The sequence below is a fragment of the Macrosteles quadrilineatus genome, unplaced genomic scaffold, assembly GCF_028750875.1.
Source record: "Macrosteles quadrilineatus isolate MER2022 unplaced genomic scaffold, UCM_ALF_1.0 Scaffold_1__1_contigs__length_201487025, whole genome shotgun sequence".
In the NCBI taxonomy this organism is placed as follows: domain Eukaryota; kingdom Metazoa; phylum Arthropoda; class Insecta; order Hemiptera; family Cicadellidae; genus Macrosteles; species Macrosteles quadrilineatus.
In genome coordinates, this window is record NW_026542594.1 from 89,638,891 (window position 1) to 89,662,548 (window position 23,658).

General features: G+C 34.4%; 1 protein-coding gene across 2 annotated transcripts; it reads left to right on the top strand.

The window, feature by feature from the left end:
- Nucleotides 1–629: 629 nt before the first annotated feature.
- LOC128986220 (uncharacterized) lies at nucleotides 630–23,108 on the top strand. Of its 2 annotated transcripts, XM_054406485.1 has the most exons (7): nucleotides 636–753; nucleotides 6,045–6,857; nucleotides 7,891–10,858; nucleotides 14,973–15,013; nucleotides 15,478–15,738; nucleotides 17,261–17,377; nucleotides 22,872–23,108. In XM_054406485.1, exons 2-7 carry the CDS (start codon nucleotides 6,075–6,077, stop codon nucleotides 23,034–23,036), a joined length of 4,335 nt encoding a protein of 1,444 aa, XP_054262460.1. In that variant the 5' UTR covers nucleotides 636–753; nucleotides 6,045–6,074; the 3' UTR covers nucleotides 23,037–23,108. The 2 variants fall into 2 exon arrangements, with proteins under 2 accessions (XP_054262549.1, XP_054262460.1); XM_054406574.1 differs by lacking the exons at nucleotides 14,973–15,013; nucleotides 17,261–17,377; nucleotides 22,872–23,108 and having other exon boundaries at nucleotides 630–753; nucleotides 15,478–15,629.
- Nucleotides 23,109–23,658: the final 550 nt, after the last annotated feature.

Sequence of the window (23,658 nt, forward strand, 5' to 3'; positions counted from 1 at the left end):
TTGGTTACTTTCAATGCCAAGAGAGCTAAATAAGACCGTTTTAGTGCCTATATTTTGAAAAAACTTTCTCAGACCCCCCTTTTACCTGGGGGGTAAGGAATATCCCCCAGACCCCCCGGTCGGTCGACCCCCCTATTTTGAAATCCTTGCTACGTCACTGTTAGGGTTAGTTTCTCATTATTTGTGTCTCACTGTTTGGTTATATAGCCAACGATAGTAATGTAGTAATATAGTACGGTAATATAGTGAACGAGTTATTATTTATGATTAAAATAGTATTATTTGGTTAAACGAGGTTTTAAATTACTGAAATAACAAGAAACAAATTGTAAACATAACAAGACCTCTGCAGTACACCAGACAGAACTAACAATGAAATTGGCTTCAGCTGTACCATAAGGATGAGAAATCTTCTAAGGGAGTATCCATAAATAAATTTACAGTTTATTTCCAGTAAGAATCTATGCTACCAGTATCTATGCTACCAGTAAGAATAAATCATGGATTTTTTTTATACATACAATAACTAACTACTTTTGTGGCTACACGTGCTAGTAACCTAGCCTGATTCTAAATTATATCAGCTGTAACATTCGATTCACAGATAATACACTTCAAAAGTTCATCAAAGTACAAAGACTAAATTTTTTGTTTACACATTTCAACTTCACTCTTCTTTCAACACAACACAATAAAAATTTCAAAGTAAATTTTCCTAGGTATGTGAAAAGAAGCCAACACAATACAATACTTGTAAGTACCATATCCTAGACTATTTTACAAATCACCTCTTTGAAATATTTGCATTATATTGATAAGTTTTGTTTACACAACATATCTGACTTATCACAGTACTTAAAAGGAAGATAGATAAATGTAAGACTATCATGTAAGTTATATCAATAAGTAAAGAGGGCAACTCATTAATTAAAGAAAAGTATTAGCCCTGGAGTGCCCGCATGGGGTAAATAGTTACCCTATACTAGCATAATAGGGAAATTTTATGGTCCTTGTAGATGCTTTTACCGCAATTAGCACAGCATTTAGTAGTTTCTTGGTATAATTTCCTTGGAGAGAAATCACACCTGGTACCAGTATTATTTTGAGATATTTTGTGTGTTGGTTTATTTTAGGTAGGCTAGTTCTAAAGAACTACTAAAAAGAATAAGATTTTTGGCCTGTCTCTTCAAGGAACTGCCCAATTTGTTTTCATAAGATTATTGATATAAAATATGGATTATGGTACGGTACTTGCTATTGCATTAAACACAGATGTTCAATACTGTAATTAATATACAGAGTATCGAAAAAGTCCGGGGGCAGTTAATATTTTTTTAAATATTAAAAATAGAGCTAACAAGCTTTGCACAAAGTTACTGGACATAAAAATATATTTTAGCCTATCACATATTCAGTGATCCGCTTTTTCCTCAGGGCTAGGAGTCAGAAAAAAATCTTAAATATAAGCATATGTTAGTATACATATCAAATAAAAGGTCTTTATTAGTAGAATACAATGCCACAAATTTGATCACAAACACAAATTTGAACACACGTGTAACATCAATGAGAGGTTAACTGTGGCCAATGATTTGGCATCAATTAGTCAGCTGTTTCATTGTGTTTGTAACTTCTAAAACTGATCGGAAATGAACTGTACGGCAAAAATATGCTTTCACCATAAGATTAACATGTAGGCTAGCTAACATTATTGATCGGAAAAGAAGAAAAGAAGTAATTGGAAAAGACAACAAGAGAACATAGCTTATTTTAAATGAAAACAGCAAGTTTCCAGCCGCATTTTCGTATTGAAAGTCGTGTGTCCCCACGTAGTATGACGAAAAATAGATTTTCATGTCCAGTAAATTTGTAAAAATTTTTGTAGTTCTATTTTAAATATATATATAAAAAATTTAACCAACCCGGGACTTTTTGGACACCCTGTATACTCTCAATTACATATCCTCGTGTTTGAGGTCACCACAGTGCAAAAATTTATCCAAAAAATTCCGCCCTCGTAGGTGTATTATTTATAGAATGCTAAACAAACTTTTTCTAAAAAAACAAAAGGAGCATTACAAGCAGCAAAAGTATTACCTTAAATCTCAATAATACACTATATTGCCCTACCGACATATGTTCACTAATGCCAATGCTCGTGCTGGGTGAAAAATCTCCTGCCACTCAGCCAGTATACAGCGCTGGCTTGTATAAGATCTACCATTACAAAACTAGCTACAAACTAGCTTACAAAACTGTATTAACTAAACTTTTCAAGGACATCCAGTAAATGAATAGACTCTGGAAGGTACTCAGAGGCAGGAAGCACTGGGGTGCGTTTTAGCATACTTTCTCTCATATTAAAAATATTCCTGGAGAAAATTCCACCCCCTTGCATTCTAAAGTTAAACACACTCACTGTTCTCAGGAAACAATTGATAATACAATGTTTACAAGTGAAGATAATATAGACAGTTAATTTACAAAAAGTATATTATTTTGCTTCCAGCACATGGACTTATAACACTTATAAACTTACTAGCAGAGCACCTGTCCTTCGTACGGGGTTGGCATATAAGGGTGCGTTCACAAAGAAAGCTGGTTACAAGTAACTTACTTTCAGCGCTTGGAACAAGCGCTTGAGAATGCTGTTGTGTGTTCACAACAAACGCTTGCATTTCAAGCTCAGGAGTGTAGTCTCAGCTCTGGTTGAGACAATATCTTCCTCAAGTGATGAAGAGTTATTTTTGATTCAAAATGTAGAATAAAAAATTTGGAGAAGAAATCCAAAAAATCTGTAGGTGTTCATGCAATTAACCGCGGAAGAGGTAGGTTCGGGGAATATCACCATCTATTTCCTCAATTTAAATTGGACAAAGTGAGGTTTTTTTTCTAATATGAGAATGGAGTTAACCACGTTTAATACATTACATCCTCAAGAAAATTGAAAGTGTTTTAGTGAAGTTTTGGGGGAATTGGCATAAGCAACCTATCCGGCGATGCACCAAAAAGAATTTTGGACCAATAATAAAATCTAAAAAATACTCGAAGGGAGTTTTAAACACCCTATGTAGCTGATTAATTATGATCCAAATAATATTGTGAGATGATTAAAATGTTTTAATTTTCTAGGTAAATAAAGTAAAAGTATACAAGTTTCATCAAAAACATATCACCCAACACTTAATTAATATTGAATTAAACGTGTTTGTCTGTCATCTTAATACATGTTATATTTGTCCTATTGGTTACGTTATTGAACCTCCTAGGGAAAACCACAATACGTGGGTAGCCTAATATATTTGTTTGGAAATTGGAAGCTCTAAATACTAGAGCTATCAACTCATCGACATCCATACTGCACTAGTGCACTGTGGAGTAGTTTGTAACTGACTGGTTCGGCCAACAAGCGCCGGAAAACAAGTACGAAACGTTCTTGCGTTTTTGTCAGAGCTTGTAACAAGCGCTTGCTAGCCGGCACAAGCGTTGTCTGTGAACACACACGCTTGATACTATGTTAACTTTTCTCACGCCGGTTCGAGAATGCAAGCGCTTGCCAACAAGCGCTTGTAACCAGCTTTCTTTGTGAACGCACCCTAAGTATAAAATGCTTATTGCAGTTATACCCAAGCTTTACGTTTGCGATGGGGGGGAGGACACAGTTTGATAAAATTTGGTTCTTAAATTTACGGTATGATATAGTATAATACAACTACCATTGCCCCTTGATTATGTTCTACCACTGCACCTATACAATAGAAAAAAATAAATTATCAAACATTCGCACAATGTCCAATTTTAATGATCAATAGCTCAAATGAAAGCCCTTACATCATTAATTATTTTAGAATGAACTACTACCTGAAGGTAAGGAAAATAATCATAAAAAAATTTCAAAGTACAATACGTATAAAACAAAAAAAAAATGTATTTAAAAACGGATTTCGGCAATGGAATATGCGTGAAAATTTAGTTTATATAGTAATAATGTGTCACAACACTGTCGTTACAACAACAAAAAATTATATCCAATAAGGTGGATCCAAAATGGCGGCCAAAATACGTTTCCCATCGAAATGAAGTACTGACCACCCAATAAATATCGATGTTGGTCCCAAGTCAATATTTAGAAAATTGTGCACAGAAAATGCTTATGGTATCTTTTTTTCAAAATTTGTCCAATGTTGGAAAAATCCGACTGCACACCCTAAACTACAACATAAAACCATAAAACGTTTTCTTGTATTGTTTTTAAGGTTACTGTATATTCTATACTTCTCGGACTAATAAGTAATTGATTTCTGCTTATTCTATTTATGATTAAAACTGAGGAACCGAATATGTAGGTTTACTGCAATGGTAACTGCCAAAAAAGGAATTTTTAGTAAAAAAATATTAAAACAGATAATATGAAGCAGAACAAAAAGTCTTATCTACAGTATATAGGTTTAATGAAAAATAATATTAATATTTATGCTTATTCTTCATAAGATTAACATTGAGTTATCTCGGCAAGAAAACATAGGTCTACTAAAGTTATTACTTTCAATATCTCTATAACAAATTGAAGCAGAACAAAGATTCAATATACTAAATTGTTAGGTTTTTTGTGTTGAATCTAATGGTGAAAAAATAAATTTGAAATTATAACAAACTTTGTACAAAATATTAGAAAAACATATATTTGAGGTAAAAAATCTAATTTTTTAGCACATAATACGCTGAAAATCCATCTTTAAGTTACTTTGTCTGCCTAGTTTTCATATTTGAGGTTGGAAATATAGTTCTACATGTTTTTGCCAATTTTCGTGGAAGTCGGCCAATCCTGGAACTATGAATCGACGATTTTGCCGTCATCTTGTCGATTTGAGGGCCTCGCGGCGGCCGTCTTGGAAAAACCCGATTTCCGGTTGTCCGATTTTGGTAGACTTTTTTCCTGGTACTTTCTACACCTATTAATACCAAAAACCGCCGAAAAACCATTTGTTAGAATTTGTTCTATCTTAGAGGCTTTTTTGGGCTAAATCAAGGCCACACTAAAGAAAACAGGCCGTAATGCTCGCCAAGCATGACGTCACGATAGAAGACGGCTATGACGTATAAGTACTTATTTATTTATTTTCCAATGAAAGATTAAAACAAGCAGCTGATCACAAACAGCAAAATTACGTCATTGCCGTCTTCTATCGTGACATCATGCTGGACCAGCATTACGGCCTGTTTTTTTAGTGTGGCCTTGGCTAAATCGACTCGTCTATATAAGTATAAAAGAGGATGTTTGTATATATATTTGTTTGTTTGGCAGTGATAAACTCAGACACCGCTGAACCCATTGCCACGAAACTTGGTACATACGTGTTGAATGTCATGGAATAGGTTTATACACCATCAATTTCGTGATCCGTCCAATCGGCTCCGCCCCAGTGGCTCTGGAGTTTCCCATGTTAACCTTATGAGAAATGGAATTAATGAATCTTAACAGCTGTTTCAATTAAACAAGTTGGTTCTGTCCTATGATGTTCAATGGCATTAAAGTTACAAGGATTACCAACAGGGTGCAGCACTATTATTTCTTTTACATTTATGACAACAGCTAATTTGCAACCAAAAAGCGTAGCGTGAGTGAGCGTAGCGAACGAACTTCAACCTGGAGGCGAGTTAGCGTAGCGAACGAGCTAACCTGAAGGCAAGTGAGCGCAGCGAACGAGCTCCAACCTAAAGGTGAGTGAGCGTAGCGAATGAGCTACAACCTAAAGGTGAGTGAGCGTAGCGAACGAACTTCAACCAGGACGTGATTGAGCCATGCGAATGAGATCATCTTGAAAATTAAGAAGTTAAACGGGGCAAAGCCCGCGGGATTATAAATAGTCAAAGGCAAGACAACGTCTGCCGGGTTCAGCTAGTTAAAAATAAAATGTTTTAATGGTGATAGTATTCAGAATATTCTTTTTACGTGTTCAGATTAATCGGTGCTATATTATTGAAGGGATGCTGAATATACCATGTATAAGCTAGTTAAACTTCTAATACCTTGATTTTTTTAGGAACAATAATAGTACAAAAAATATACCAGAATGACAAAAAAGAAGGAAATTGAACGGTTAATTGCTAGATATCGGGCTGATATTGCAGCTTTAGAGGAGAGGGAAGAACATTTTATGAGACGAATAGAAATCCTACAAAACATCCTTCCTACAGTCTTAGTGTGGTACATGTGGAAGGTTTCACAATCCAGCAGAGAACGCCCATTCCTGCAGCATGAGACTGAGGAAAGGGCAAGAAGTAAGTTGGAACATCTGCAGAGTATGTTATTGGAACTTCAGCAAGCAGATCAGCTGCTCAAAGAAGAGGAAGATTTGATGAGACATAGGATCGATGAACTTGAAAAATCCTTGACCTTTCCTCGAAACTCCTCTAGGATGATTCACTCTGAAACAACAGGAATATTAGATGCCCAAAAAGACAAAGTTGATAAATTAGATTACCACAATTTAGCATCTAATGTGTTACAACCGGCTAAAGACATTGATTGGAAAACTGTTTCTGAGGATTTAACAAAAGAGGCTGGTGAATTGAGAGACAAACTAAACAATTCTTTACAAAAACTTCAGCAGAGCGAAGACAATGCCAACAATTTAGAGAAAAAATCTTTGACATTGGTGAAAGAGCTTGAAGGAAATGTAAAATTACTGGAAACACAGAAAGGAAAGCCAACACCAACTTTAAAAGTGGTTGAAAACGAAGAAACTACTTTTCAAGACAAATATGATGGAAAAAGTCTCTCTTCGCTCCAAGAAGATCCTGCTTTTGAAAAACAAATGAGACAGTCGGAATCAAAGTCTTTAACACATAATGAGGTATGTTTGTTGGTTATTACTTGTTTTTAATGAATAATACCGTATATTTTTCAAACACACAGTATTTAAAGGGGAAAAAGTCTTTTGTTTGTCAGAAACTGTATTATGTGAATTTAACTATGCCATATGTTTTAATGTATAAAAAGTTTTGTGATATTAAAGCAACATCTATATAATGAATTGTAAATTAGAACGTCCAACATATTACTACCATAGACAAGGTAGAATTATTTGTCTTTGATTAAATTTGAATGTATGCCTATATCATGTGCATGGCTAGTTAAAAATGGTTTTAAGATTTCAAATTGTGGGAATAGTAATCAAAAAGTTAAAACCGATCTTATACATTTATTTAAAAGTGGGTTATGTGAAATAGCCTAGTTTTCATTAATTTTTATAACAAATTTTAAGATTTGAACAGTTTGTTTCTAGCCTAACCCCCACAGCTAGATTCAATAGGTACTTACATAATTTGATCATCATAGTTTAAGCTTGAATTTTGGTTTGATTTATATTCAACAATATATCTAATATAAATGATCCAAATTTGAGATGCCATCTACAGAATCCCCTAAACTATAAGATCTATTGAGCTGAAAGGACTCTGGCCATGCCTTTTTGGTCATCTCAAGGTATTCAGATCTGTGAATTCCATCAGGTCCAAATTTTTTGTTATTCAATCTAAAAGCCCTTTTGAAACCAGAGGAAAGAACCTTGGTTTATAAAGGCTGCAAAACCTTTTTGTACCTTATTGTTGTTGAAAACCATTGAAAAAGATATAAGTGGTCAGAAAAAAAAAACAATCAGCTTACCATTGGCAGTTAACATAGAAAATTAAACCAATACCATAAAATAACATAATATAGACAGACAAACTCTATATTGATTTAAAATTTTTAAAATTTTTGTTGATGTCCTTTTTAAAAGTCTGGCTATTTTTATTTTTACTGCTTCAAGATAGGGGCAACATTTAATAGTTTGATAAGTATTTAATTTATAACTTCATTCATAAACTTATATGATAACATTTTAGGATAATTCTATGGGACCACTAGCAGAAGTTAGTCATGTTCAAGATTTGACTTCCTTGCTCTCAAACTCCTCAAAAGAAGGAAAAACACATGAAATGGACAATCAACCATTGAAAACACCAGCTTCTATATTTAATGAACCAGTATCGGTTGAATTAAAAGTAAAAGATATGTCATTAAACAACCTATCAACAACAATGGAACCACAACAAAGTCCCAAAGAGTCTTCAGTCTTAGACAAACTTTCAATCTCCTCTACTGCCAAACCTCAATCACCTAATACATGGCCCAGTACAGATGGCAACAAACCATCTAATGGTACAGTAATTGGCTCTTTAGTTTCAAAAAATTCTATTTCAAACAAATCTGAGCCTGAAATGCCTATGTTAGTATCACCAGCTGTTGTTGAAGGCTCTTCCGTTTCTAAAGTTGTAATGGATACCGCTGAAGACCATTTTCCAGATGCCCTTGCTATTACTTCAGAAAACATTTTGGAATCAGGTAAAAATGAAATTTCTAAATTAGAACAAAAAGTTTCAACACATCTAGAATCATTACATCCGGCTGAAGAAAGTGTGCTCAAATTAGATGTAATCAGAAGAATCAATTCAGAAGATGTCCCTCAACTGACTTTAGTGACAGACCCTCACTCAAAATCCACTACTAGTCCTGAAATCCAAGAAGCTACTTCAAAGATAGATGTAGTTAAACAACCAACATTGAATATTTCAAGAGAGACTTTGTCAGAAACATCTCAAATTGCAGACATTGAAGTTGGTATTGATAAGAGGAAAAGTGTAAGTGGAACTGAAGGTGAAATGTTATCATCCTTTAAAAAAGAATCAGTTTCTAGTCCAACAGAAAATAAATTGTCGACTCCTGAAAAGCCACCCATCTCTGGAGTTTCCCATGATGTCACCCGGTCTGTTTCCAAGGAATTTCCTTCTAGAGGTGAATCGTCTTTAGCAGAACTAGAAGATTCTCCTGACATCAATCCAACTTCTCATGTTCTGTCTAATACGCAGATTCCAGTTATCTCACCCAGTAGAACAAATATAAAAGATACGATTTCTGAATCCGCTAGTGATCAAGCTCATGATTCTAAAGTTGTAATGGATACCGCTGAAGACCATTTTCCAGATGCCCTTGCTATTACTTCAGGAAACATTTTGGAATCAGGTAAAAATGAAATTTCTAAATTAGAACAAAAAGTTTCAACACATCTAGAATCATTACATCCGGCTGAAGAAAGTGTGCTCAAATTAGATGTAATCAGAAGAATCAATTCAGAAGATGTCCCTCAACTGACTTTAGTGACAGACCCTCACTCAAAATCCTCTACTAGTCCTGAAATCCAAGAAGCTACTTCGAAGATAGATGTAGTTAAACAACCAACATTGAATATTTCAAGAGAGACTTTGTCAGAAACATCTCAAATTGCAGACATTGAAGTTGGTATTGATAAGAGGAAAAGTGTAAGTGGAACTGAAGGTGAAATTTTATCATCCTTTACAAAAGAATCAGTTTCTAGTCCAACAGAAAATAAATTGCCGCATCCTGAAAAGCCACCCATCTCTGGAGTTTCCCATGATGTCACCCGGTCTGTTTCCAAGGAATTTCCTTCTAGAGATGAATCGTCTTTAGCAGAACTAGAAGATTCTCCTGACATCAATCCAACTTCTCATGTTCTGTCTAATACGAAGTTTCCAGTTATCTCACCCAGTAGAAAAAATATAAAAGATACAATTTCTGAATCCGCTAGTGATCAAGCTCATGTTTCAAAAGTGTGGAATGCTTCTGAAAACCCTAATACTTCCAATGACCTTGTAGCCTCACCACACAGAGCACTTTCCTCATTTGATCCATTGATTTTGAATGAGACTCCTTCTCAACAAGAAGCAACACAAAGTTTTCATGATGTCTCCCAGACTCCTCCTGAACCAGTTACCGGTATGTCGAAAGATAGTATGCCCTCCCCATCTCAAGAAACAGTTAAAACAACACGTGTGGCAGCTAATGATAATTTTATGGTTAGAAAGCCTTCAATCACGCCTGCTAATCTTCCTAATCTAGTGGAATCTCAAAATGATGATGTGGTAATTTCACCCAACCCATCAGATTCGGAAGAGGTTATGTCTGGTCTGAACATAAAAAAACTATCTATATCTGAAACACCAATTACAAAAGTTTTTAAAGAGGTTTCAAAAGAGAAAGTGCTGCCAAAATCCTCATCAAATCTTAAACAAATATCATTCGGTTTGGATAAAGGTGTAACTGAAGGAGGAAGAGAGGCTTTGCTTTCAGAAACAGGAGTTTCAAAAGAGGTTCTTCCAAAGGAAAAGGCAAATATTCTTGTTAATGAAATGCAACAATCGTCCTCTAATCGTTCTGGAGAATCAGAAAAAAAGCCAAAAGTTGACCTTATATTAACCAAACATAAGATTACAGATAAAGTAGAACCAATTGAGTCTCATCTAGTAGGCTCGACAACATCAGGGAATGGAAAATCACCAGTGTTTCCTGTTATTCAAGCTACTAAAACAGTTTCAGAGCAATCTTTAGTGCCCGGAAATGATGGAATTTTACCTGAAACATCTGAAGACAAAAGTCAATTCAAGGAATCTATAGACCATCCAACCACTGAGGCTGAAAAGACTTCACTCAATCTATCTGGCTCTAGTACCCTGCCAATGCAGACTAAAATCATACAGGAATGTCCAAATAAAGAACTGTCAAAAGAAGAATTTTCCTCCTCTCCCCTCTTAGTACCCGCATCTCACTCAAAGAATCTCTTGTCTCCCTTCCAAGACACCAGTCATTTTAAAGGGATGGATCTGGATAAAGTTGATGTAGAACCTAAAGTTACTATTAAACCATTAGAATCAATACAATTCGTTCCCTTAAAATCTGCGGCCGATAGAACTGAAGGTCAAGCCATAGTATCTGAACCAATGGAGGCTGCTTCCACTGGTAAGTATAATAACTTTTCTATATAGTAGAATAAGTTAATTTTTCCATCTAAATACCCCATTAAAAATTAATTATTTGTAAGTATAGTATAAACAAATTGTATAAACAATCTGACACGTACTTTCTCCCATTAGCTTGTCAAAAACCTTTAAAAACGCTTATCAATGTTAAGCGGTGGGAATACCACTGATATTTTAGAGAGACATTTTATAGGGAAAAAATCACAAAAGTCGCAATATAGTTTTTGAACCGTTTACAGCAATGGGGCTTGCACTATTTTGTTTACAATAATTGTAAACTTGTTTTATAACAAGTGGAGGTTCTTATAATTATTATAAGAACCTCCACACACACATAACTACTAAACCAATATACCAACATATTTACTAATTTTAATCAAAATCGGCTTTTCCTGTTATTTTTTATGAGTACCTATATGGAAAAATAACAAAAGTTACAACAACTTTTGAACTGTGATTTTTAAAGCAATGAGTTGTACAATTTTGTTCAAAACTTAAATGACTTAAACTTACAAAGGCTACTCATTTTTTATCAAAATTGTTCAGGTCATTTTCGAACAAAATTTAATATTTCCGTTATTTTATAGGTTTTATGGGAAAATCACCATTAAAAATCGAATGGATTCAGGGGGGCCCAAAACGGATACATCCACTAAAAAAAACTCTAACTAAAAATTTTTGACGAAAACAATACCTTCTCCATACTTTTGGTATAGGGGAAGAAAGTAAAAACACCTTTTGAAAAAAATCTATTTGGTAAAATGTACACGTACATTTGAAATTTGTCAGGTTTTACTTGATTGATTGATTGACCTTGTTCTGATGCTTAGGTTTTACTTATTTTGTAGACATATATGATGAGTGAAAATTAAAAAACGTACGTTTTCAGGAAAAGCACTTTAACATTTTTTTCCGGTTTTTGAAACTGTTTTTATTTTTTTAATTCATTGACATTTGAAGTTTCATAAAATGTTCATGGTAACACAATATCTTTGGTGATTTTTAGCGAATTTCCCATATAGGGAATAAGCTATTACCGTAGTACTCATGGTAAGACCTGGACGCGGGACCGATTTTTTTTTCGTTTTGAGGTCCCTAGAGGCCAAAAACACCATCCTTTCAAATTCATATATATATATATATATATGTGTCCGTCAGCACGATAACTCGAGCAAAAATGATCCGATTTTGATGAAATTTGGTACAAACGTGTAAACGTACGTTTATTCGAACGAGTTCGCGATCCAGCATGATCGGACCATGGGAACGGGGGTTTACGGGGGGTTTTATGGGGTTAAAATAGGTTTTTCCCATTTTTGACCCAAAAAACATAAAATTTAGCAATTTCTTTCCAAACCATTTTGTAGAGCTTAAAAAAACAAATAATTTAGTATATTGAAGCGTTATTATGCGCCTAATGGTTACGGAGAAAATACCAAAAAATTGTACATTTAAAATTCCCATGTTATTCTTATGGAGAATAAGTAAACTGTTGTATTTTGCTTGTTTGTGAACATATTTTGATCAAATTTGGAAAATGTTTTTATTTCTTACTAAAAAAAAACAGTTTACCCTCCCTGATGCAGCAAACCTAAGTACTTGTTAAACTAATTCTATTTAAATCAAGAATAAATGTTATATTTTTAAGTAGACATTTCAGTGTAAATCCAATCAGTCAAATGGAAATTCGCTTAGTCTGCAGGTTTGCTGCGGCGGGGGTATTTATTAATATAGCATCTTTGATGGAAAAACACGAAATTTTGTCACGACCATCACGGACATAAAACTGAATATTAAAAATAGTTAATACTGTATTATTTTTGTAACTATGTTTTGCTATAAATTAATTTACTTTTATGGCCATTATACAAATAAACAGCTCACTAAGCTTTTGGTATATTTGGTCTTTCTAGAAAAAAATAAAATAAAATAAAAAAATTTAAAAAAGCCAATAAAATCTTTTAAGTTTGTATAACTCCAAAAAAATTTACCTGAGACCCGAAAAATTGTTATGTTTTTATAGAGGTGTGCTTCTTTTGTGTATACAAAATTAAAACATGATGATATCTTAATTTTGAAATTTTTATGATAGAAATCATAAACGTGATGGTCAGGGACAAGCGGTACGGACGTGAATTGTCTGGAATAATCTAAATCTTTCTAAACAATCCTTCAATTATACTCTTAGTTATAATAAAAATATGTGTTTCAATTGAACTAAACTGTTCAATTTACAATGATATTTAAGTTATTGTCACGACCAAACACATTATAATCCATAAGGTTGGATTGCTCGTGAAAAAACCTGCGATGGTCGTGAAACCTTGGTCGTGACATTACGTGTTATTTGGCTCTGTTCTTGTGGTAGCCCTGCACCTCATGTTCGAGGATACAAAGTGGACTTCTAGGTTAATGTAGCAATTGAAATATCATATCAACAAAAATTAACACCACATCTACTTCATCAAATGACTACGTATGGTCATGGACACACCAAAATTACAAAAAACACAAACTTACCTTTATTAATCTTGTAACTACTTCTTTCAACACAAAACGACCGGCACAACAAACTTGACGTACACCCTGAACTAGTCTCTAAAACGAACTGACGCAATCGACGCCAGGCTTGCCACTGTCGTGCTCCAAAGTTTAAAAATTTTCCCAAATGGTCGTGACGCCAAATCGAGGGACAGACTTATTTTGTCATGGTAGTCAGTTTGCAATGACAAAAAATAATAATATGCTCCTTTGTTGTAAGTTTAATAACTATTAATGACATAAAAATATGGCTTTATATTTTTCGGCATGAATAATTAGTCTAAAAACAGCGAGAAAGTTGGAAAATGTACCCTAGAGACACGTCATGGTCGTGAATTTCGAGACTTTAAAAATACAAAAAAAATACCTAGAACCTATTTAAAACCAAATAAATGTGTGTAACATGTTGTCCCCGTCCCAAAAAATATTAAAACACATAATAATAAACTACAAATCCAGTATCTACGAAGTAAAAGGCCAGGGACATGAAAACGTACGTTTTTAAATTTTCACTCATATACACTACAGTGGTAAAATAATTATGAACAAAAATAGACCCATTTGTAATTTTTATATTTAAAAAAATCATAGACCCACGTAGCATTTTAGCAGTCAATTAAAAATTTAAAAAAAATCATTCAAGGTGTCCTTGAAGGAGGACCTTTAGGACCATGCTATATCTCAGTTACATGACTATAAAAAAAAGAATATCTTTTGCAAAAGTTAAGTTTTCATGTTCTCTGATACAGTTATTATCGACATACAAAGTTTCATGATAGTGAATTATTTTATTGCTAAAGAGGCATCATTTTTTCAGTTACCCCATTCTTACTTTAATCTATAACTTTTAAATCACCATATGCAGTGGCGGTCTCAGAGGGGAGGGGGGTGGGAGGGATATATATTGTATATTTTATATTCCCCCCCCCCCCCCCCCGAAATATTTTATATTTTATTAGCTAACATAAATACTATTAGCTTGAGCATATTTTAGAGCTCAAATACGTATAAATATACGTTTCTAGGCTTTAAATTCCACCTTTTTTTCTGGGGGATATTCCATACCCCCAGTGGTCATCCAACCCCAAAATGAAATCTTGGGAACGCCACTGACCATATGCATATTCAGAATTGCCTTATCAACAAAGCAGGGTAGCAAAGTGATTCAAGGAAAACCAACATGGTTATGATTGGAATGATGGGATGATGGTTCATTAAATATTCACATTTCTTTTGCCAAAGTGTTGATGTGCATATCCCTGCACAACAAGGCCTCTTGGTATGGATTTTATAACATACAATAGGGCAAAGCAAAGTCAAATATAGCCTCCATATGGTTTGTATTAATAATTAACTAGAGGTTGTCCAGTGGTCAAAAATGCTGGCCTAGAATTAGAGTACCCCCCCCCCCCCCCCCCACACCCTCGATAGAATGGCCCCCTCCGAAAATTAGCCCCGGAACCGCCCTTGTTACAATATTATAAACTATAATTTATTATTGTAATATTTTTAGTTTTTACTTCCCTCACAAATTCATAATTCAAATGTTTCAGGATCCAAAACGACTCTGCATGATAGTAGTTGTTTACTGCAGGTATTTTTTAAATTCATCAGTCTTTAATTGTTATGCTTTAGTTCATTTGAAAAATATGCACATAAGTGCCATAAATTATTAAAATACCAGTCCACTACTGAGTATGAGTGGTACAAATTCAACAAACAACTTGTATTATAAAAAAATATATAAAATATCTTTTTACTAATTAAATACCTAGCACACTCCTTTGTCAATAAAATTTACTTCTTAATAATAGAAATAACTTGTAATTGTTATATTAAATCTGTTGTATATTCCAATAGTTATTTTAAATTATAAACTTGATTTATAAAACCATTGACTATTGGAAAATAGTCAAAGATACAACCCTCCAATCAGCAAGTTAGCAAAATCGCTTTTAGAAATTATGTATTTATTACAAGAAATGTCATCAGCATTCTGACAAGCTTTCATAGTCAAAGAAACAAAATACATATATAATACAACTCTTTTAATTGAAGGTACCATATCATGTTGGTGAACCGAACGTTACCAGTTTAGCAATGCAGACGTTGCAAGGCAAGATGCGTGTGAAGGATCACCTAATCAAGTCATTAGCTGATCATCTTCGCGAGCTGGCTCGCAACAACGTGTGGTCTGGAAGTGCCGCACTAGAGGCAGCAGCAACCACCGATCCAACTACATCATATGATTTTGACAGGAACACTCTCCTACTCTATGTAAAAGGAAAGGAACCAGAGAGTTATGTTCCCTCTATGGAGGTAAAAGCATTTTGTCTTAAGCAATTTTTTTCTGAAAATATACACGAGTTAATTACCTACATAAGAAACTATACATAAGGCCATGTAAAATATGGAGAGTTGATTGACTGTATATGCTATAGTTGCATAGAAGCTTAAGCTATTTTTTGTGACTCATGATGGTAACTCATTTGTCGTTCCCTAATAACAGACATTGCTTATTTGGGAATCATCCATGTATCTAAAGAGTTAAGCTACGATTATACTTGGAGGCTGGCGTCCGGGATGCTGGCGTCTGGGATGCTGGCGTCCGGGATGCTGGCGTCTGGGATGCTGGCGTCCGGGATGCTGGCGTCTGGGATGCTGGCGTCTGGGATGCTGGCGTCCGGGATGCTGGCGTCTGGGATGCTGGCGTCCGGGATGCTGGCGTCTGGGATGCTGGCGTCCAGGATGCTGGCGTCCGAGAGGCTAGCATCCCACTTGGATCCGAAAATGACGTGATTTATGTTGGGATGCTAGCCTCTCAGAATGCTATTTTATTTCAATGTTTTGTCACTTTTTGTATATATATATATATATATATATATATATTTAAATAACATTAGGCTTAACGACTATCCAGGTTTGCTGCTTCAGGGAGGCTAATAAAGTGTATGTTTAACAAAATATTAATAGCTTAGAATAAACAAAAGTTTGATCAAAATATATCCATAAACAAGCAAAGTACAACAGTTAACAATTTTTCCATAAGAATGGCATGGGAATTTTAAATTTAAATTTTGTTAAATGTTCTCTGCAACTAATAACCGTACAAAAAAAATTTAGTTTAGGCCTACATATTTTTTTTAGATTTGTGGGTGAAAATGAGAAAACCCCTTTTATACACCATAAAACCCCACGTCCCAGCTGGGAGGCACAAAATCGAGTGTCCAGTGGTTTATTTTAGCAACCGACGCTGGCGTCCCTAGTCTGATTAATGCCTAGTCCCAGTTAATTTAATGCCCCGCTAGTTTCCAGGACGAGAGCATCCTGGATATCAGCATCCTAGTATAATCGTAGCCTTTGACATGCATATTTGAATTTGTTTTTGATTTTGTTTTATGCTTTCATAAATCTGAATGTTCTCCAGACCATGGTAATGTGTTTATCAGAAAGTTCATCTTAAGTTATTACATGTGCCAGGGACTTTCTCACTTCCTGTCCTGGCAATCATCATCCATTACCCCCTCCCTTACACTTTTGGGCTCACTGAAGGGGTATTTTTGGGAGTTTGTAATTAGTTTGTTGAATGCAAGCTATAACAAAGCAACCTCGCCATCCAAGGCTAATTAGAGATTAGTGATCTTAATGACCCTCCATGAAAAAATAGGGTGCAGTTATGGCAATCGTCTGTTTTCCTTGTTTTCTCAAGATGGGGATTTCAGTGACCAACTTAATAACACCTACCATATTTTTAAGCATTATTTGGGTAATGGGTAGTATATTTTTCAATGTATAGCCTTTCTAGGACTAGTTTTTCTACAACAAAATCAATATTTTTCAGACCAATGAAGACCCAAACTCAAATCCCCTTAAAGTTGGGATAGTTCGTAGACTTGATAATGATAGCCTATTGATAAAGTGGGAGCGACCACTTTCAGCTGAGACAGTTGGATTTCAGGTAAACAAGTTCCAAAAAAAATTCATTAACACTTAGCCACCTTTTTTGTATTTTTACACTGTAAGGCTTTTATTACAGTTGTGGGAACAGTCCAGAAAATAACCTTGTTACTAATAAGGTGATCTGTTTTTGGAAAATATCATAAAATAGCACTGACAAATAGCAACTATGTCTTTTCCTCTTGAATGGAACTTCTCAGGATTGGATTTCAGATCTTTAGGCGAGTATCATAACCACTTTGAACTGAGTAAATTTTTATCCCATTCCCATGTTATATATTATTATATCTGTTAGTCTGGACTCATTAATTAATTTTATTTCTATTTACAGCTGATGTAATATTTTCAATTCTAAGTTTGAGAAATGAATAAAAACAAGACATTATTTTAGTTCTTACAATTATGTGTTATAATTATTTAATTCAATAAGTACGTAACAATGGCGACTCAGAGGTGAAAATAAAAAGATTAGGCATTACTTACAAGCTTGAAGAGAACAGGACATTCTAAATGGATAATCAAGAAGTGACTGAACATAACAAAGCAATATTGGAAACATTACAAGCCCAAACTGCTGCTCTTGCCCATTTAGTAAGACAACTTGCAAGTCATAGACCAGAAAACAATGGGGAAGACAGTAAAGTCACAACACCTAGCTTAAATTCTTCTGTAACCTTTGAATCTTTTGATGAAAAAGTGGAAACATTCAAATCTTATAAAGAGAGATTAGAAAACTTCTTTGAACTGAAAAAGTTACATGGAGAGTCAAATGAAATCAAGGAAACAAAAGCAAGAATATTGATAAATGCACTCGGTGCTAAATATTATTCCCTTCTATCAAGTTTAACAGCACCTGACCTTCCATCTTCAAAAGACTATGAAACCTTGACTGATTTACTGGAGAAACAGCTCTGTCCACAGACAAATGTTCTCACAGAACGACACATATTTTTTTTAAGGGAACAAGGTACTAATGAATCAATTTCTGAATACATTACAGTTTTAAAACAACTATCTATATCTTCAAAATGGAATTGCCAAGAAAAGAATTGTGGGAAACCAGTAAATAGCATTTTACAAGCCCAATTTATTCGTGGACTTCGTGACAGTGAAATTCGGGAATAGATTCTCCAGCAAGGAAACGAAATCAGTTTTGAAAAAGCAGTTGAAATTTCACTAGCAATTGAAGCTGCTAAAATACAAAACAAGTTATACAGTACCGATACAGATGTTAAACAAATTTCTAAATCCAGATCATCGAAAATTGTGTCTCGTTTCGATTCTATGAGAAATAAAGCTAGAAAAAGCCAACAATCATCTAGAAACTTCAAGAGAAGAAGTCTACTTACAGAACTTAGATTAGAAAATACGTGTTTACGCTGTGGAAAGAATAATCACAAAGCATCAGATTGTAGATCCAAGAACCTTTATTGCAAATCTTGTGATAAGCAAGGCCACATAGAGAAAGTCTGCATTTTATCTCTTATAAGGCAGCCAATAAAGCAAGTACAAGAATCAGAATCTGAAAGAAGCGACGTAGATTATGAATATGACTGCAATCAGGTAAAAACTGTACCTATTTATTACAATTTAGGTGAACCTCGAGACGATCCTTTTGTAGTCACAGTCAAGGTTGGTGGAAGCTCAAAACAATTTGAAATTGATTCTGGTAGTCAAGTTACTATAGTATCATTAACTGATTTTCAAAGTTTGAAACTGAATTGTGAGTTGAAACCATCAAATGTAAGGTTTCGCTCATATACAAATCAATCTTTTTCACCAATAGGCGTAGCAAGGGTACCAATTTCATTCAAACAGATTAAAACTCACGGTAATTTGTATGTTGTAAAAGGGAACTACACTCCTATATTAGGTAGAGACTGGATTAGAAAACTAAACGTACAAGTATCAGCGGTTAATATAATAAATACTGGTAACCGTTTGGACCCAGACAAGAATAATATCGAATCAATAAAAACTGAAATCTTAAACAAGTACAAAGATGTATTTCAATCAAATATAGGTGTCATTCCAAATTTCAAATGTTCTTTAAAACTGAAAGAAAATGCAAAACCCATCTTTATGAAGCCTAGACCTATTCCTTATGCCTTGTTAGACAAAACTAAAAGAGAAATACAATCCTTAGTTGATCAAGGGGTCCTAGAAAAAGTTGATCACTCGGCGTGGGGTACTCCACTAGTTATTGTTCCTAAGCCAGATCAATCTGTAAGGATCTGTGCAGATTATAAAATTACACTAAACCCTCAACTAGAAGATACTCAATATCCTATTCCCAGAATCGAAGATCTTTTAAATAAATTAAATGGAGGAAAATACTTCTGTGTTTTAGATCTGCATAAAGCTTATTTACATGTACAGTTAGAAGAAGAAAGTCAAAACTATGCTGCAGTTTCCACTCCATGGGGAACTTACAAAGCAAAACGACTCTTTATGGGTATCAAAAATGCACCAAAAGAGTTTCACAAAATCATTGACCAGGTAGTATCTAACTTAGATGGAACTATTGCATATTTTGACGACTTTCTTATTCAAGGGCATTCTTTTGAAGAGTGCTATCAAAGACTAGAAAAGTGTCTCCAGACGTTGAGGAAATATGGTTTACATGTAAACATGAATAAGTGCAAATTGTTTCAATCTGAAATAAATTACCTTGGACATCGTATAACAAGTCAAGGTGTCACTAAATGTCAAAATAAAATAGAAGCTGTTACAAAAGCACCTCGTCCAACTAATATAGAGGAAGTTAGATCATTTCTCGGGTTGGCACTGTACTATGCAAAGTTCATTCCAAATGCATCTTCAATAATTCATCCATTAACTCAGCTTCTAAAGAAAGATGTTAAGTTCAAATGGAATAACAAATGTGAAAACGCTTTCAATCAAATCAAAGAAGAAATCACAAGTGAAAGAGTGTTGACTCCATTCAATCCGGACTATCCTGTTACGTTAGCTACGAATGCAGGACCTACTGGTCTTTCAGCAGTACTGTCCCATGTCATAAATGGTCAAGAAAAACCCATCGCATTTGCTTCCAGATCCTTAACTAAAAGTGAAACGGCTTATAGTCAACTTGACAAAGAAGCCACTGCTGTGTATTGGGGTATTAAGAGATTTTACCAGTACCTTTACGGCAGAAAATTTATATTGATTGTAGATAACAAGCCACTTCAACAAATATTCAATCCAAGGAAAGCCATGCCAGTCAGCTCAGCACATCGATTATTAAGGTACGCCCAATTCTTATGTGCATTCGATTACGAAATCAAACAGAGACCATCAAAAGAACATACAAATGCAGACTACTTTTCTCGAAATCCAATTCCTCTGGATGTAAAGTTGGTGAACTTCCTTGAAGACTCATACAAGGTAAATCAGACAACTCTTGACATGATTACAGACACCTCAGCTATTACCGCAGACACAATCAGATTAGAGACAAATAGAGACCATGAATTACAAAGCCTTAAAAGAAAGCTTCTTGAAGGAGAAATAAAAAAATCCAGAATTCACCCTTCATTCCGGTATTATTATGCGAGGGTCAAGGGTTTACATCCCTAAAACACTTCAACCAACAGTACTAAAAGAATTACATTCATCTCACATTGGAATAGTGAAAATGAAGAGCATTGCTAGATCATTATGTTATTGGCCTGGCATAGATGCTGCAATCGAAAGCATGGTAAAATCATGTAAAAGCTGTGCTGAAGTAAAAAACAATCCAGTCAAAGCCCCTCCTCACATTTGGGAAGAACCTCAAGAAAACTGGCAAAGGATTCACATAGATAATGCCGGCCCTTTCAAAAATCACTATTTCTTTGTGGTTGTAGATGCCAAATCAAAGTGGCTGGAAGTAAAAATGTCCTCAAAAGCCCCTACCTCAATAACAAAAATACATGCACTGGATGACCTATTTTCTCGATATGGACTTCCTTACACCATTGTTTCTGACAATGCTTCTATATTCAAGTCTGATGAGTTCACTAAATTCTGTCAGGATAACGGGATAATACAACGTTTCTGTGCACCAAACCATCCTGTAACAAACGGTCTGGCTGAGCGATCAGTACAAAACTTGAAACAAAAACTCAAAGCAATGACTGAAGATACAGGAAGTCTGATGGAAAAGCTGAATCTTTTCTTATTTAAGTACCGCTCAAGCCCTCTTAACAATGGTAAAACGCCTGCAGAACTATTTATGAACAGGACTATACGTATTAGATTACATCTCAGACGTCCTATGGGAAAAATAACAAGAAAAATACCTGATGATCATTCTGCCAAAATAAGATTACTAAATACAGGAGATAGAGTTCATGCCAGACACTATGTAGGATCTACACAGTGGAAATTTGGTACAGTTTTACAACGTTTGGGAAAACTTCATTATATCATCTTATTAGACAATCAAAACAAAATAAAAAGACATATTAACCAGCTCAGAAAAACACAGGTTGAAGCTAGTGGGTTATCAAAAACACCAAAATATTTTCATAGATACCAAGAAGCAACCCAAATCATACCAAGTCAAACAAATGTTTGTAGCTCTCCAAATGTCTTGCCATGGAACACACCTTTAGGGGATCCTGCACCATCAAGTCCCTTTTCTCCTCAAATCTTACCTCAGCCTCCAATGGATTCCTCAGAGATAACCACATCTGGATCAAACATGGATTACATAGTGTCAGAGCCGCCTGTAGGTGCTAACCAACAAAACATTGAAGAACCTCCAGCATATGTTGAAAATATTGTAGAACCACCTGTTCATAACCAACCACCATTGCAGTTAAGACGATCTTCGAGAATAAGGAATTTTAAGAAATGTAGTTGTTGCAAGTGAATGATGAACTAACGTTGAAGTCAAGTGGGGGAGAACTGTTATATATTATTATATCTGTTAGTCTGGACTCATTAATTAATTTTATTTCTATTTACAGCTGATGTAATATTTTCAATTCTAAGTTTGAGAAATGAATAAAAACAAGACATTATTTTAGTTCTTACAATTATGTGTTATAATTATTTAATTAAATAAGTACGTAACATCCCATTTAAGGAACATTATATTACCATCATTGACCCGGGACCAATTTACTTTTTTAGGCTTGGCCAATTTACAATAGTAGGCTTGGTTAATGTAGTAAATAATTTACTCAAGAAAATGACGGTAGAAAGAGTTAGGAATAGTGCAGGAATATTTTTAACAGTGAATAAGGTTTTACAAAATAAGTGTTTAAAACATTATAACATTATTGTTGAATGATAAGCTTCAAGCTCAATTCATTTATATCGTGAAAGGCAAACTAAGTTCAAGGTATTCACACCCTTCAGGATGCATTAATACAATTAGAAATAACTTAGTTATGCTATGCAAAACTACACCTAAGTGAATTTTTTTGCACAGAAAGGGGTTTGTTCTGTTAAATAATATTTTAGTGTGTAGATTATTAACTTAAACAATTTTTGATTCTGTTTAGATTTTCCTGAACGGCCAATTCATGTACTGGGTACATTCAGCCAAACGTAACCTAGCTCTTCTTCACCCTTTAGATCTGAGATGGCGGCTGGAAATCAATGTAAGCGCTATCGATGCATCTGGAGGTACTATTTCACGATCTATTTTTCTATATAAGCCCGAGTGAACAAATGTTAGGTATATATATTTTTTTGTAACCATTATATTTATTTTATAAAGCAATTGCAATCCATACACACCTATTTGTTGTAATTTCATATGCCAATTAAAAGTGATATGATGCATTTAAAACATTTTGATTTATTTATGAAAATCATCTTATTGTTATGGTAAGTAAATTTCAGCAATTTATTATATACTACATGTGGGTTCGTCCTACGCACAGGAATCAAGCAGTCAGTTAAAACTTTATATATAATTCAGAATCAGAACTACTGGTGCACAGGTATGCATAAAGGCAAATTCTGGCAGCTTTAATGTGCAAAATCACCTTGGAAACAAATGTATAATATAGATCCAAAGTAATTTAGGCCTATATTGGTTAAGACATTACCAACACAAGTGGCTGATCTTAAAGTTATTATTATGGTAGCCGTAGAGCAATACCATTCATTCTAATATACCTACAATTATACAAATATGGGTATTTTATTCATTTATACCCATGCTTTTGAAATAAACCTCAAATGAATGAATGAATGAATATAGTTTATTCCAAAAAACATAGGCTACAAACTGTGATTATAAACTAAATAAAATATAATAGACAGAGACTTTTGTCACTAAAA